Source organism: Anolis sagrei, chromosome X (assembly GCF_037176765.1).
Source record: "Anolis sagrei isolate rAnoSag1 chromosome X, rAnoSag1.mat, whole genome shotgun sequence".
Classification (NCBI taxonomy): Eukaryota; Metazoa; Chordata; class Lepidosauria; order Squamata; family Dactyloidae; genus Anolis; species Anolis sagrei.
Genome location: NC_090034.1, coordinates 40,688,434 through 40,704,743, shown reverse-complemented (window position 1 = coordinate 40,704,743; position 16,310 = coordinate 40,688,434). Strand labels below are relative to the sequence as shown.

Here is a 16,310-nt window from a genome sequence, read left to right as displayed (position 1 = left end):
ATCTGAATAAAATCACAATCCATCACCATCCATCCGTGTGATCAAGGGTTATTGACTCACTCATCAAATGCCAGGTTCCAGAGCCAGGTTTTCACCAACTTTCTAAAGGTCAGGAGGGAAGGGGCAGCTCTAATCTCCAACGGGAGAGAGTTCCAGAGCCGGGTAATTCATCCTCACTCATCCTCGGGTAATTAACACCACATATTGACTCCTGGCTTTCTTCTGCCCTAGTCCCTACGAACTCAGCCTGGCAGGTATCACAGAGGAAAGCTTGTAACCCACTCTCTTGGTAAACAACCCCAAAGGAGCAGCAGTTAAGATCACTATAGGCTACTCGCCCATCACCCCAGGCAGAGGGTGGATGAAACAAGTCACCGGCTATTGAAAAAATGCCAGTACAGAATGGGATATTCAAGAATTAATTCTAAATGGGGATGAGCAGGCTGAGACTGATCCCTTCAGTAGTCTTGCACTTAAAGTCTGCTTATAAGTTTCAGTGGAGAAAAGTGCTAACAATCTGGAATCTTCTACACAGGTCTGCTCTCAGCACTGAAACCAAGGGGGCAAATGCCACAGAAATATCCGCTATGGTTAAGAAAGAAAAGAGCCTCCAAGAAAATGGATAACTGGTTTTCCCTATGTCAGTGATGTGAGTGTGGCAGATTAAGCAGCTCAGTGGATAACCCTTTACACTATGTGCCATGCTAATCCAGACGCTTTGGGTCTTGGCAGGAAGAAGGATAAATTACTTTACATCTAATCTCTGGGGGAAAGAAATAAAAGAAATTATGTTAAGAAGCTTTTACATCACCTACTTTCGCTGTACATGGTGACAATGCATATGTCCAAACCCCAAAAATATGCTAAGAAGCTACACAGACCAAACATAGACCAAGAACAAGCTTGAGATTATGCTGGCAGCTAAACCTGCTGGGAAATTCATGAGCACGTGCAACAATTTTGCTGGATGCTTGCAGTTCTGGAAAGTCTTTAAGGATCCCCTCAATTAACCTGCTCTGATTCTTTCAGAGATGCCTTCTGAATTGCAAAGCTGGTCAGGGGAACCTCAGTGCAGAGCTAGGCAAGAGAAAGCCTCACAAATGAGAGCCTGCAGAATATCAGCCCATTTACTGCGTCCCCCTCTATGTGTCTACTTATTAAAATAGTTGTATCCTACACTGTATCCAAAGATCTCAGGGTGCCATACAATAAAATAAATTAAAACAATAACAATAACATAATAACTAGAAATATTATTATGTTTATGTTTATTTATTAACCCGCTTTTTCTCTCCACAAGGAGACTCACAGAAGCCGTATATTAAACGCTTTACCAGTTAAAACCAGACAATTTGAAAATAGTTAAGACAAGTTACACTAATACCAACCATAGCACATGTGCAAACTGGATGAAATCAATTAGACCCAAAAGCTTTAATAAAAAGCCATATTTTGATTTGGCATTAGAATGACACTAATATTATACCAATCCGCCTCTGGGACAACACTTTTCCCCATTGGTCTCTGGTGCCCTGGCTTAGAAAAGAAGCAAGTGGGGGCAATGTATTTGTATAAATCAATGCCAAGCAACTTGGGAGACTCCTTGGAGGCATTTAAACAGAGGCTGGATGGCCATCTTTCAGGGGTGCTTTGAATGTGATTTTCCTGCTTCTTGGCAGGGAGTTGGACTGGATAGCCCACGAGGTCTCTTCCAACTCTATGATTCAGGTTGAAATCCTCACTGAGGTATTTAACTTATTTAGACACTTTAGGGCAGATTTCTTTCCTTCCACTCCCACAATCTATCTCACAGGGCTGTTGTAAATATAAAATGGGAAAGAGCAAGCCATGTACACCAACTTATACTGGGGTAAAAGCAGGGTAGATGTTTGACTAATAAAGTAAATCCATACAAATGGAAGAAAGTTATTTCCCCCTTCCATCTCTTATAATAATACAACTTGAGACCATCTAAGTAAAATGAGAACCAAATTCTTTTTAATCTAGATCATAGTTACATGTGGATTTAAGTCCCATAAAATGTGATGATAAATTTAAGAGGGATTAAACCAATCAATGGACAGGAAGGCTTTTACCACTTAGCAGCCACAATGACTAGATGAAACCTACAGGACAAGGCTAACATGTTGTTGTTCCCCTTCAGTCTTTTTCAACCAGGAGTGGGCAAATTTTGAGGCAACACTGTCCCACTTTTAGTTCATCTTTGGAGCCACCATTTTTGGGCGACCAGAATTGACATTTCACTTGTGGTTGCATTTTGAATATTTGGGTGGAGCATCCCAAAATAACAAAACACAAGCCCACTAAGTTTTTTCAAATCATCTGAATGGGAGAGAAGCCCAAAAGAACTGGGAGGGGATCAGTTGAACTCCCGAGGGCTGGAATCCTCAAAAGGCCAGATTGAGCTCATGAGTCTCACGTCTCCTAACCCTGTCCAAGCGACATTTACTTGATCACTGTACAATACAGGATACTGAACAAGGCACAGCGTTTTGGTCTAATCCAGCTAGGCTTGTTCCATGTTTGTATACATGAGCACCCCAGAAAATTACAGTCAGAAATTATCTTTTTTTCTACAGTCTTCAGAAGGTTTCCAGGTAGCCTAGCATCTAGGAATGGACAGCTCAAATTCTGCTTAGCTTCAGTATAGTAGCAGCATCATATGTCTTCATAAACTAGAACCTTTTCTACACCTCCCTGTGGTTCTATGATGGTAGATGCAGAAGAATTTGGTAGTTTGGGAGCAAATGACATACTGCATGGGCTGGCTGAACAGATCAATTTGGTCAGTCGAAAGGCCGAACAGGGCATAGGGTTACAGCCTGTGCTTGACGGGGTTACACACCCCCTGAAGGAGCAGGTTCGCAGTCTGGGAATGACCCTGGACTCATCGCTGAGCCTGGAACCCCAGGTCTCAGCAGTGGTCAGGGGAGCTTTTGCACAATTAAAACTTGTGCGCCAGTTGTGCCCATACCTTGGGAAGTCTGACTTGGCCACGGTAGTCCACGCTCTGGTTACATCCCGTTTAGACTACTGCAAAACTCTCTAGGTGGGGTTGCCTTTGCCCGGAAGCTTCAATTGGTCCAACGAGCGGCAGCCAGATTACTAACAGGAGTGGGGTACAGGGAGCACACAATGCCTCTGTTACGCCAGCTCCACTGGCGGCCAATTAGCTTCCAAGCACAATTCAAAGTGCTGGTCTTGACCTATAAAGCCCTAAACGACTCCGGCCCAATTTACCTGTCCAAACGGATTCTCCCCTATGAACCATCAAGGTTATTAAGATCTTCCGGGGGGGGGGGGTTGCTCTCGGTCCCACCACCTTCGCAGTCGCGTCTGGTGGGGACGAGGGACAGGGCCTTCTTGGTGGTGGCCCCTAGGCTCTGGAACTCCCTCCCACTAGAGATTAGATCTGCCCTTTCCCTCCTATCGTTTAGAAAACAAGTAAAAGCCTGGCTTTGGAATATGGCATTCGATGACTGAGGCCACATGGAAGGATGGCAATGAATTGTGATTTCACCTGACAACCTAACCTGTGTAATGTTTATGATTGTATTTTAATGTACTTGTAATGTATTTTAATTGTATTATGAGGATGTTTTGTATCTTATTATTGTATCTGAATTTCATGCTGTAAACCGGCCTGAGTCCCTCTTAGGAGGTGGAGAAGACCGGTATATAAAAATTCTAAATAAATAAATAAATTTGTATTTGAAAATTAAATTTATGACAAGGATGTCTGAAATGGCATGATGATGCAATAAGTGATGACTACTCTCAATTATAATTTCTGAAGGTTGCAGGAGTTAAGTGTGTATTTAGAAGGTCCTAGAGCTCATTTCTTTGCAAGTATGTTGCACCTTTTATAAGCACTACTGAAGCGTAAAAAGACAACTACTGCACTTTTGCATAAGAGCTCTCATTCATTTCAATAGTGTTTGCACAGAAGATTGCCAATGGATTCTGTCATTGCCCTTTGCATTTCTTTCTATAGTCAACTGCATTTACATAGAGGTATCAAATCTAAACACAGATGAAGCCAGAGAGAAAAAAATCAAACCTGTATACATAAGGGCCACGTTGGTTCACTACCGGCTTTTCCCCACGGAGAATGTCATCGGGATTCAGTACTTCAAATAAATAGATGGACATGTAGAATGGCACTGGGATATCTTTCCATAATTCAAATGCCATGCCATTTGGCTCCAGCCTCACGTTCTGCAATGACAAGCAAGGATTACATTAGTGGAACAGGATGCAATCTGAAAGTGAGTCTCCAAGCTTGGAATATATGTTGGCTTCTTTCATTTGAAATATTTTATTTCCTTCTGTCCTTCCTTCCAAAAAGGTCAAGGTGGCTAAGTAAATCCCGATTCCTTCCCCTGCCACACCAATCCCAGACCATTCATGAAATGTAGCACCACTCAGGTATTTGCTTTCTTTATCAAGACCCAGTACATTTATCCTATTAAAGAACTCCTATAAAAATGTTCTGACTATGAGAGAGGAGGTAAGGAGGTGCTTCCTAGTTGGCATAAAGGCCAACCACTCCACTGGTACTCTCTGGTACGTTGGAATCAGAGATAATTTGTTCAGTTTGGAAGCTCCTTATTTTGCTCAAAGGGAGAAGGAAGGACAGTGTACCTTCATGGCTGTCTCAGCGCGTAACTGTGCATAGCCATCCTTGCCCTCACTTAAGAGCTAGTATTGCTAACACACGATGTAATGTCCAAGGACCAGGCCTCACTTTACCTTCAGTGAAACCATCCTATGCTAATTGCTGTCAGAGATAGTTTTAGTAGTATCTCTGAAGCTTTATTTCAATTAGCATACTTAGGGAATTATTTGAAGTCTAGCATTAAGGATGTAATTTAGTTTGTTATCATACCTAGCCATCGCTGCCCATTCTTGACATGCAAAATCTGTTCTGAGACAGCTGCTTCTCCTGCTTGATGGTGGAACAGGCCCAAATGTAACCTCATGGGTTGAGGGCATTCCTGCTGCTCATTTAGGTGATGCAATGTTGGTCCAAGGGAAGAAGGTGTCTACTGTTGTCAGCAGAAAACATTTGATTTGCCATGGTCCTATTACATAGATGGTTTTCCCAATGTAAGATCAGCCTGTGCCAACCTAGATGTCTTGAATTACAACTCCTAACAGCCCCCACCAGAAACAGGTTTGGGAAGACTGTGCTAGGCTATGTTAGTTTCCTGGACAACTCCCAGAATCCCCCAACTAACATGGACATTGGTCAGTATCTGTTCCACATTCTGATACTTCTTGCCACCCGGCCTCTTTTTCTCAATTTGCATATGGCATGTGTATTTTGTACTGAGAGCAACAAAGTATTTCTGCTGATGCTCACAAAGCAATGAGTCAGCTGCTAAAGATCATTCCATAACACAAAACAATGACTGACGCTGGGCACATCAGACCATTGGACTGCAACTACTTTCACCCCTCGCCACTGGCTACCGGGGTCAGATCTGAGAAGTGTTTCAAATCAACAGCATTTAGAGGTATATACACACATGTACACTATTCTGCCCTGTTCATTTGTTAAAGTTTGCTCCATCACTACAATCACATACTAATGAAAACCACACCTGTTAGATTTCCATCTCAGGCAGGCACAAAGACTGGCAGTTTGTTTCCACTTGTACATTTGATTTGGTTTATTTAGATTTCAATTGACACTGCTCTGAACAACACCAGAAATCTGTGCTACAGAGTTTGCAAGAACTGATCCTGCTTTCCCTGACACACCTCTCAAAAACAAGAGACATGTGGCATCACCCTTCATTTCTAATAACTCAGTTTCCTCCTTCCATGAGTTCACAGCTGTATCCTCTATAAATTCATTTACAATACTAATTTAGAGTTTAAGATCATGCCTTTCGACTTTAACTAAATCGTTCTCTGCATTTTTACAGCAAAATAATAGTAAAGTCTATGGTTTAGGATGTAAATGGTTCAATTCTTGGTATATCTTCTCAGGAATAAGCCCCCAAAGACACAGCCTCCCAGGCTACAAACCAGACCTCAACAAGTCAGTTCCAAAAGGATCTTATTTCTAATAAATTATTGAATATAAGAACAAAAGAAGTTACAAACTGGGTACATCCAGCCTATGAACTAGAAATACATATGCACCAGAAATATCTGGTGCCTAGACTCTATTCCTGGTGACTATAGTTTTCGTTAACTGCACATTACCCAGATGAGCCTTCCCCAATTGACACCCACCACATCAGAGCTGGAACAGTTCCTTTTTATTATAAAATTAACAAGTGGCCAAAATCTGCTTCCTTTTCCTTTTGAATAAAAGAGAACACATCTTCTCTGCCTTCTGCATCACAGGTCTTCATATCTTTCCATAACAGCTACCATCCAGCCTGAAGTCCCTAAACAGAGGTTTAACCAATTTTGGACATACCCTGAGACAACATGACTTGCTGGGGGAGAAAAATAACGCTTGGGAAGTAGAAAGCAATGGGAAAAGAAGGAAACTGCACTTCAGGTGAATGGATTCAGTTAAGGTAATTCAATCAATGCATTTATATTGGTACAAAATTTTCTGCTAAAGAAAGACATCAACTTCATTAACTGAGCTATCCCTGTATGTGAAACAGGCTTTCTCTCTGATGCAAGAGGTCAAGCCAGATCCACTCCTATTGATTTTTCACTGGACAATTACAACCATACAAGCCAGGATCCTGTTGTCTTCTTACACATCCTGTTGGCAAATTTCCCTACAGAAGGAGTTGGGACATTTTTTGCCCAATTCAGAACTGCCACATTCCATTCAAGGCTGCAGAAGCACAGTTGCTTTGGGATGAGCATTGTGCATGTTGTTACATCTGTGCATTTGGTTGCACACTCTGTTGTATAATGTGGCAATTCCATGAGATCAAAGTTACATTCTGTCCACTTACTGCTGGATCGCAACCATTGGTTCATCTTTCTTTTGATTGTTAAGCATTTTCTGGGAAAGTGCTTTGGAGAATTCAGTAGGCAGAAAAGCTACAGGAAATATTAAGCAATAACGTTAAACAAATAGGACTGAACTTATCTGTGTGGTTTCTGCTTCTGCAAGACAACACCTCTATTGTGAGGCAGCCAGTATACCATGAATCACAGGAGATACAGCCTGTGACATTTCAACATAAAGCTGTGTCCACGTGTACTTAAGATAAGCAGAATATCCTTCACAGCAACAGAAGTGCAATAACACAGGTAGTGTTTTTTAGGGGAATGATAAGAGAACCCACTCTTGACAAACCCCCTAAATAAATAGAATTAGTTTTGCAGGAAGAAATTAATCTCAGCAAAACTCATTCATTATATTCCCCCATTGGCCCAAATATACAAAAGAAAGTGAAAAAACATAGAAGAGCAGGGGAAGGCCAAGATATTTTTCAACCTGAAATAGAGCACTGAACAGTGTTCCTCTCATGGAAAAAGCTACTTTGCTCAACTGCAACTCGTAGAAACCCCTACCCAGCATGCTCATTTTGCGTAAGTAATGCTGGGAGGTCTAGTCCAAACAAATAATGTTCCCTAGCATTTCACATCAGCTAGAAAATCCCAGCAATTCCTCACCTACACATGCTCAGTAGATATTACTATGCCAGTTTAAAAACTAACGCTTGCCCTTTTGTGACATGCAAAACTTCTTCAAGGCAAGTGCCACATTATTCTGCATTTTTTTTCCAGACCACAGCTAGCATTACTTGCCTGGGTATCCTTCACTACATCAACCTATCTGACTCGGTCCGGGATCTCTCAAAAGGATGAAAGAGAAAGATCAGTTTAGATCTGATAAGATTAAATAAATCCTCTAGAATACTCTTAAATGATTTATTGCCTCGGGAATCCAGAACAACAACCTGATTTTCAAAGCTGAAGAAGAAATCTTGCATTGACTTGTGGGCTTCCCCGAGGTACCTAGTGAGGCACTCTGAGAACAGGATGCATCTTTGGTCAGATCCAAAATTTGGGAGGTTCTGGGAAGCTGGAATCTTCCAAGCAACATTTTCAAACTCTACTTCAGCAGGCACTTCTGATCTTTTAATTGCACCATAGAAGTAAACTTTCGAAGCCTACTGTCTATTTCTGCATTTATGAACTCTGAAACTCTTCAAGCAGAGAACCGAGATCCTGGAAATGTTCCTCCTTTATGTGGATGACCCCTTCTAACCTATCAATGACTAGGCACCGTCGGAGCTGCTAGAACCTAATTACTGGTTTACACAAAATATGATGAGTTTCCTCTCAATGAGAGATGCTGAAATGGAGACCTGATGAAATGAGATGGAGATCATTAAAATGTCTAACTTTCTGACTATTACTAGTTTGCTAGAACCCGTGTGAGGCAGTCAACCCTGTGCTTTTCATATATCCTCAATCTCTATTGGCAGTATAGTTGTGAGAACCCAAGTCAGCTATCAATATAAGAATTAAAAGTGTTTGCCTGTCTGTTTGTACCACAAAGGCTGTTATGGCCCTCTTTGATGTCTGTGGATTGGCTATTGCTAGGTGAGGTAGCCCTCTGCAATGTCACTGGGAAGGTTATTAGGGAAAGCAAAGTAAAAAGAAAAGAAAGAAAAGAGAAAGGAAGAAGGTGTATGGGGGAAATGGAGGAAGGAAAGAGAGCTGCAAGAAGACCCTGCCCACCATTGACAGAGTGCTACCATGGGAACATTGTGAGGTAGGCCCTCTGGAGGAGAGAAAGTAAGTGGCCAGGGGTCCCACTGACACCTGGGCATCGCTGGGGATATATGCTAGTATCAATATAAAGATTACTAATCACAGAGGTGCGTAAAAACACTCCTGTATTTTTGTATTTGGCAAGTGGGCAGCTGCTGTCCCCAATCTGCCAATCTGCTCCCATTCAATGGCAAGGGGGCAGTATAGCTGATGTAGTTATATTCTATTAAAGTACATTATTTTGCCAGTGCCTACAGAGGAAAATACCCACGCAAAAATCCCTGTTAATTTGACACATTTTCTGCGTGTTTTGATGATGTTTTGATGATGTTGATAATTATGTATTTGGATTTTATTGTATGTTGTTTTTTGCACCTTTTCATGTTGTACACCGCAATGAGTCGCCAGTAGGCTGAGAATTGCGGTATATAAGCGTAGTAAATAAATAAATAAATAAATAACCCACACCCAAGGCATCCAGAGCAAATGACAGATCCTTTGAGTTGGCAGCCTCCTTAGGAAGCAAGGTCATATGAGTAAACCGATTTCGCCACGCCACCAAAATAAAAGTCACAAGACCAGTGCCATGCAAACGAGAAGAAAAAAGACCTCATTGTTGTTCAATTTTGCCCAGTAATTTGCTTTAACCTAACTTGAGCCAGAACTAACAGAGCAGAAAAGACACACTTCCTGACACGCTCTACTTGCACAGCTTGTGATTACCTTGGCTGTGGGTTGGGTTTTTTCTTTATTGTTCGTTCACTGCATTTCCTGCAACCATTTTGATAGCCTATGTGTACATATGATTTAGTTATAATATTGAGTCTCTCTGAGTCTCCTTTCTGGAGAGAAAAAGTGCAATATAAATTGACATTATTATTATTATTATTATTATTATTATTATTATTGAGGCAATGACTTTGCAAGCACAGAAATGTTCCTTTATGGTAAATTTTATGCCAACACTATTTGTTCAATGTCTCCACAGTTAAAAAGTAAAGACCCAAAAGATGACCATTAACCCAACACTTGCTACATAGTGAGTGGAAGTAACTCTTTACAAATGAATAGGGAATATTTGTACTTACATTTTCCATCTAGCCTGTAACAGATGTCACTCCCCTGCCTCCAAGTGTCAGTGGCTCAAACAATTGTCTAGGTCACTTCTCTCTACATCTAGCCTTGACAGCATATCCCTAACAGAAACCAATATCAGAAGTATTTGGATCAGACCTGGAAATGGTGCAGCCTTCCAGATGGGTTTGAACTGAAACAACCCACATTCCTCATCATGGAGTATGCAATCCAGTAACACTGGAAAGATATACGATTCCATCCCTGACTTAAAGCCAATTTCACAAAATGTATGAGGGTTTTTTTTTGTCCTATAAGGAGTGGTTTGAAAAACTACAATGTATGAGATAACAAGCAAGTAAGCAAGGCGGGCACGTTGACAAACCATCACCAAAGAATCTGATTGAAAAACAACTTATGTTAATTTCACAGAGGATCCAAGCTCCAGCAAAAGCCATAACACAAAAGGCCAGTATGCTACAAAGTTGGGGCACCTGGTTAGAACCAAGGAGATCTGAATACAATGCCCTATTTGTTCATGAAGCACACTGTAGAAGGAAGCCCTGAGCCAGTCCAAACCCTCAACCTCTCTCTGCCTGCCTTATATTACAGAGCTGCTCAATACAAAGCAGTTTTTGGGTGTTTTTTCCCAGTGTGACTGGTACCATGTTTAGGTCCATTGGCTACAACAGTTTCTTTCTTTCTGGAAATTCACAAGGGACTGGTGGTTCAGGGACCATCACTTTGACACAAACCAAAGCTCCTTGGAAAAAGGGCAGCATGGCAAATGGAATAAGGCATTAGCAACAAATTGTTGAGTGTATCCTCAGGTACAGTACGTTTCTGAACCTCTCAGTACAGGGACAAACATTGGGAGACACTCACTGAGGGCTCCAGGTGCTTTTTATCTTGATGCCAAGGAATAAGTGACACTTCCTTGCCACCCCCTCTGGTACAGTGACAGAAATTAACCAGCTTGGCAGCTAAATCTTGTTTTACTGCAGACTGACTCTATCACAACCTAGGGCAGCATGTAAGCTAAGAGCTTTGTAACCCAGACAATTCCAAGAAGTCATCCCTAACTCATCCCCAACAATCTGCTGCTTCTCACCACTGAGTTTAAAAAAAGTTTTGTGGCAGTTCAAGAGAGCAAGAAATCCACCCCTGAATGCCAAGCGCAGGAAATAAAAAATAAGAGCTATCTTGGTGCTCTGCTTGAAAAATTGAAAACCTTCCTCCCCTGGTCTAGAGCTCTCCAAATTTCCCAGGGGCTTGGGCATTCTGGGAGCCAAAGCCAAAAAAGGGACTTTCTCAAGCTTTGCTGAAATGAAGGGTGCATCTACAGTAGAGAATTAATGTAGTTTGACACCACTTGAAATCCTGAGAGTTGTAGTTTGGTGAGGCATCATCGCTCTTGGGCAGAGACAGCGAAAGACCTTGTAAAACTATAACTTCCTGGATACCATAGCATTGAACCACAGCAGTTGTTGCCATTGTTGTTGCTGTTATTATTATTATATACGTATAACTCGCTTTTATCTTGATGGAGACTCAAAAGTGGCTGACAACTAAAAAAACTATGAAGTTTAAAATCTACAACATAACAGCATTTGACAGAATAGAATTAAACAAACCATTCAATTAAAACCCTTTACAACACTTAAAATCATTTTAAAAATACTAAAATATTAAAATATCCTACAGCACCCCCTCTGGCTCGCTCTTAAGAACTTTTTTCATTCAAATCCTGCCTGGATAAACAGTAACAATTGAGTCAGAATAATTCTATAATGGTTATATCCACTGAACCATCAGAAAGCAAAGGTGTCACTACCTCTAACACTCATCTAGGACAATTTAGGAGTTTTTGGGATTGTGAATGCTCAGCCTGCATAAGACCGATCATTAGAGACTAATAAACTGATTACACTGCTCAACACACATTTTGGTGCCTCAAACTTTCTGGGAATACGAAACCTGCTAACTCAAAAAATGGCGATAGTTTTCCCCTCATCAGTGTGTTGATACAGAACATATGAATAATAATAATAATAATAGTAATAACAATAATAATCTTTATTTATATCCTGCCCCGTCTCCATAAGGACTTAGGGCAGCTTACAACAGAATAAAGTCACAATACATACATAAGCAAAATCCCAAAAGACGTAATATATAAGCAATAATTCATAAACAAAAAAATAATAAAATCACAATAAATAAATACACAGGTTAAAATTGTACTGTGTTGTCACCCTCTGCTCACCTATGGAAAATCATGTTAACCATAAGAAATCTGTGCTGATGCAGTCTATCCCATGCAATTTTCTGAATCAGTGACCCAAATAACTCTGGGAACAGGCCTAAAAATCAAGGATTGTTTGTATGGGCTGTGTTATAGCATGAGGCCAAGCAGGTTATACCCCACTTTGTGTGTATTTACACCATAGAATGAATGCAGTTTGACATCACTTGCGCTGTCACGACTCAAGGCTATGAAATCCTAGAAGTTGCAGTGGAACTCCAACTCCCATGAAACCATAGCACTGGTCCATGGGAGCTCAAGTGGTATCAAACCTGCATTCAGTAGGTGTGTGGCACACCCAATAAAGCAGCTGCAGGTGTGCTGGCTAGAAGAGGCCTACTCCACTTAGGCAGAAAAAAAATGAAATGCAAAGATACAGAATGGGTGACGCCTGGCTCGAGAGCAGTATGTGTGAAAAATATCTTGGAGTCCTTGTGGACAACAAGTTAAACATGAGCCAACAATGTGATGCGGTGGCAAATGAAGCCAATGGGATTTTGGCCTGCATCAATAGGAGCATAGTATCTAGATTAGTGGTTCTCAACCTGTGGGTCCCCAGGTGTTTTGGCCTACAACTCCCAGAAATCCCTGCCAGTTTACCAACTGTTAGGATTTCTGGGAGTTGAAGGCCAAAACATCTGGGAACCCACAGGTTGAGAACCATTGATCTAGATCCAGGGAAGTCATGCTCCCCTCTATTCTGCCTTGGTTAGACCACACCTGGAATATTGTGTCCAATTCTGGGCACCACAATTCAAGAGAGATATTGACAAGCTGGAATGTGTCCAGAGGAGGGCGACTCAAATGATTGAGGGTCTGGAAAACAAGCCCTATGAAGAGCGGCTTAAAGAGATGGGTATGTTTAGCCTGTAAAAGAGAAGGCTGAGAGGAGACATGATAACCATGTATAAATATGTGAGAGGAAGCCACAGGGAGGAGGGAGCAAGCTTGTTTTCTGCTTCCCTGGAGATTAGGACGTGGAACAATGGCTTCAAACTACAAGAAAGGAGATTCCATCTGAACATTAGGAAGAACTTTCTGACTGTGAGAGCTGTTCAGCAGTGGAACTCTCTGCTCCGGAGTGTGGTAGAGGTTCCTTCTTTGGATGCTTTTAAACAGAGGCTGGATGGCCATCTGTTGGGGGTGCTTTGAATGCAACTTTCCTGCTTCTTGGCAGGGGGTTGGACTAGATGGCCCATGAGGTCTCTTCCAACTCTATGATTCTACTCAGTCCAAGCCGAGGACAAGTTCCTGGTATCGATATCACTGGGTTTGACAACGAGTTTCAGATGTGTGGACCCGTGGCCGTTTGGGAGCGGGTTGCAACTGTTTCCAGGTACATTCCCTCGACAGCGTGCGTCAACTGGCGTGCTGTGGAGGGAGACAGCTGCTTTCGAGGCACGCCTGGAGCGGCTGGAAGGAGGCCCGACGTGCAGTAGGGCCTATGCCAAAGCAGCCGGCTGAGGCGGGTGGGAGTCTGGAGGGAATGGCTCGCTATGAAGGCACGCCGGGAGGATTCCCGCCAAATTCGGAGCCTGCGGGCACGGGGAGAACCGCGCGGAGGGGCTTCACGGGTCTCATCCGGGCCCTTTCTCCCCTTCAGGTCTCATTTTGGTCCTTCCTCCCTTTCAGGTCTCATCCGGGTCCTTCTTCCCCTAGGTTTCATTAGGGTCTCATCCGGGTCCTTCCTCCCCTTCAGGTCTCATTAGGGTCTCATCCGGGTCCTTCCTCCCCTACAGTTCTTTTGGTTCTTCCTCCCCTTCAGGTCTCATCCGGGACTCTCGGCTATGGCTCCTGCTTTGCCTACCACTCCCAGAACCCTCCGGTCCGCGTCTTCTGCCTCCCTCCCTGACCCCCTCCCCGCCCTTCCTTACCTTGACCACTTGCTCCTTGACGATGCGGGGCACCAGCACGATCATGGCGATCCCGCAGGCCAGGCAGGCCAGGCCGGCCACGCCCAAGCCCACGGCCGCTCGCAGAGGGAGGCAGCACCCGCCCATGGCCACCAGTCCAACACACGCCACCGAGGAGCCCCAGCCCAGGATGTCGCTCCGGCATTACAAGCCGCAGGAGCCTCGCCGGGCCCCATTTACGGCCGCCAAGCGCCAGCCCCCCCACCCCCGCTGCCCTCCCTTCCCCGGCCCGCCCGCCCGCCCGCCCCTTTTCCTGAGCCTCAGCTGGGCTGGGAGGGGCGGGGAGGGGCGGGGCGGGGCGGGGCCAAAGCAAGCGCCCGCCTGCGCCCCCTGCAGGCCAAAACCCAGGGGAACGCAGGCTAGATTAGAACCACCTCATTGCATTAAAGGTAAAGGTTGTCCCCCCCGCTGACATTAAGTCCAGTCGTGTCCGACGCTGGGGGTTGGTGCTCATCTCCATTTCTAACCCAGCGTTGCCCGTAGACACCTTCAAGGTCATGTGACCGGCATGGCTGCATGGAGCGCCGTTACCTTCCCACCGGAGCAGTACCTATTGATCTACTCACATTTGCATGTTTTCGAACTGCTAGGTTGGCAGTTTCAGAAAAAACATCTATTTCTGTTTTTGACAGTGTGGCAAGTTCTTGGTGGTATAGGTATACCAAATCACCTTGTCTCTCTCCTGAGGAATCTGTATGAGGACCAAGTAGCATCAGTAAGAACTGACCATGGAACAACAGACTGGTTCAAGATTGGGAAAGGCGTACGGCAGGGTTCTATACTCTCCCCCAACCTATTCAACTTGTATGCAGAACACATCATGCGATGTGCAGGGCTTGATGAATGCAAGGCTGGGGTAAAAACTGCTGGAAGAAACATTAACAACCTCAGATATGCAGATGACACCACTTTGATGGCCAAAAGCGAGGAGGAGCGGAGGAGCCTTCTAATCAAGGTGAAAGAAGAAAGTGCAAAAGCTGGGTTGCAGTTAAACATTAAAAAAACCCAAGATTATGGCAACCAGACTGATTGATAACTTTCAAAGAGAGGGAGAAAACGTGGAGGCTGTGGCAGACTTTGTATTTCTAGGCGCAAAGATTACTGCAGACGCAGACTGCAGCTGGGAAATCAGAAGACGTTTACTTCTTGGGAGGAGAGCAATGTCCAATCTCGATAAAATAGTGAAGAGTGGAGACATCACACTGGCAACAAAGATGTAACCTATGTTTTTAGCTGATATTGTATGTTTTAAGGCACTGTGGAGGTGCGATTGTAAGCTGCCTTGAGTCCCCCTCAGGGTAGAGAAAGGCAGGATATAAATAAGGTAAATCAATAATAAACACCAGTGCTTATCATAAACCCCAGAGCCCTGCAGGAGGCAGCCACAGGATTTAAAATGGATAGACACTAGCCTAGTGTGATGAGGTCCATCATAAACTGTATAATAAAAGTGAAGATATGTATGTATATATTAGGCATGGGCAAACTTGGGCATTCCAGATATTTGGACTTCAACTTCCACAATTCCTAACAATCTGTGTGGGAGTTGAAGTCCAAAACAACTGGAGGGCCCAAGCAGGCATGTAGCCAGGGGGGGGGCTCGGGTGGCTTCAGCCCCCCCCCGAAATTCTCATGGTGGTTCGCAAAAAGGCCTTACTGGTGCATTATTTAAACTGTTATGTTTATTAATATCATGATTTGATCACCATTCTCAATATATCCCATATGTATGGGGGTATTGGGGTAATGATACAAAAGGTTTGCTAGGCTAGACCCTCTTTCACTCAGACTCAGCCCCCCCCCGAAACTCAGCCCCCCCCCCGAAACCCCCCCTGAAAATTTTTTAGCCCCCCCCGAAACGAAATCCTGGCTACGGGCCTGGGCCCAAGTTTGCCCATGCCTGGAATATATTCATGTTTCAGGGATCTGGACCAAAGCTGTCACACAAACCCCATCCTGATCCAACTAAAAATTCTGGATGGGCTGGGGGTTTGGACAGAGGATGATAGGAGTTGTAGTCCACTCACATCCAGAGAGCTATGTGTCTCCCATCCACAATGGATCTGGACCCCCCTTGGTACACACCTCCATCATGATCCAACTTGAAATACTGGCAGGATGCTGTTGGTAATTTGGGGGGGGGGGGGGCTGATACAGGATTATGGGAATTGTAATCCACCCTTACTTACTTAGGCGACCACTCATTCAAGTATGATGGCCTTCCAAGAGTAGGGTCTTGGCGGTGGGTCTGTAGGTGACTATGGAGCCCTATTCTTGATCTGCATGTT

General features: G+C 43.7%; 1 protein-coding gene across 3 annotated transcripts in view; it reads right to left on the bottom strand.

The window, feature by feature from the left end:
* Window positions 1-14,235, bottom strand: part of SCARB1 (scavenger receptor class B member 1) — a 53,590-nt gene extending 39,355 nt beyond the window's left edge. For all 3 annotated transcript variants that reach the window (XM_060785577.2, XM_060785579.2, XM_060785578.2), the window contains exons 1-2: window positions 13,984-14,235; window positions 4,082-4,239 (exon numbers count right to left, since the gene is read on the bottom strand). In XM_060785577.2, the coding sequence (XP_060641560.2) occupies window positions 4,082-4,239; window positions 13,984-14,109 (284 nt within the window). In that variant the 5' untranslated portion in view covers window positions 14,110-14,235. The remainder of the gene's footprint in view (window positions 1-4,081; window positions 4,240-13,983) is intronic.
* Window positions 14,236-16,310: the final 2,075 nt, after the last annotated feature.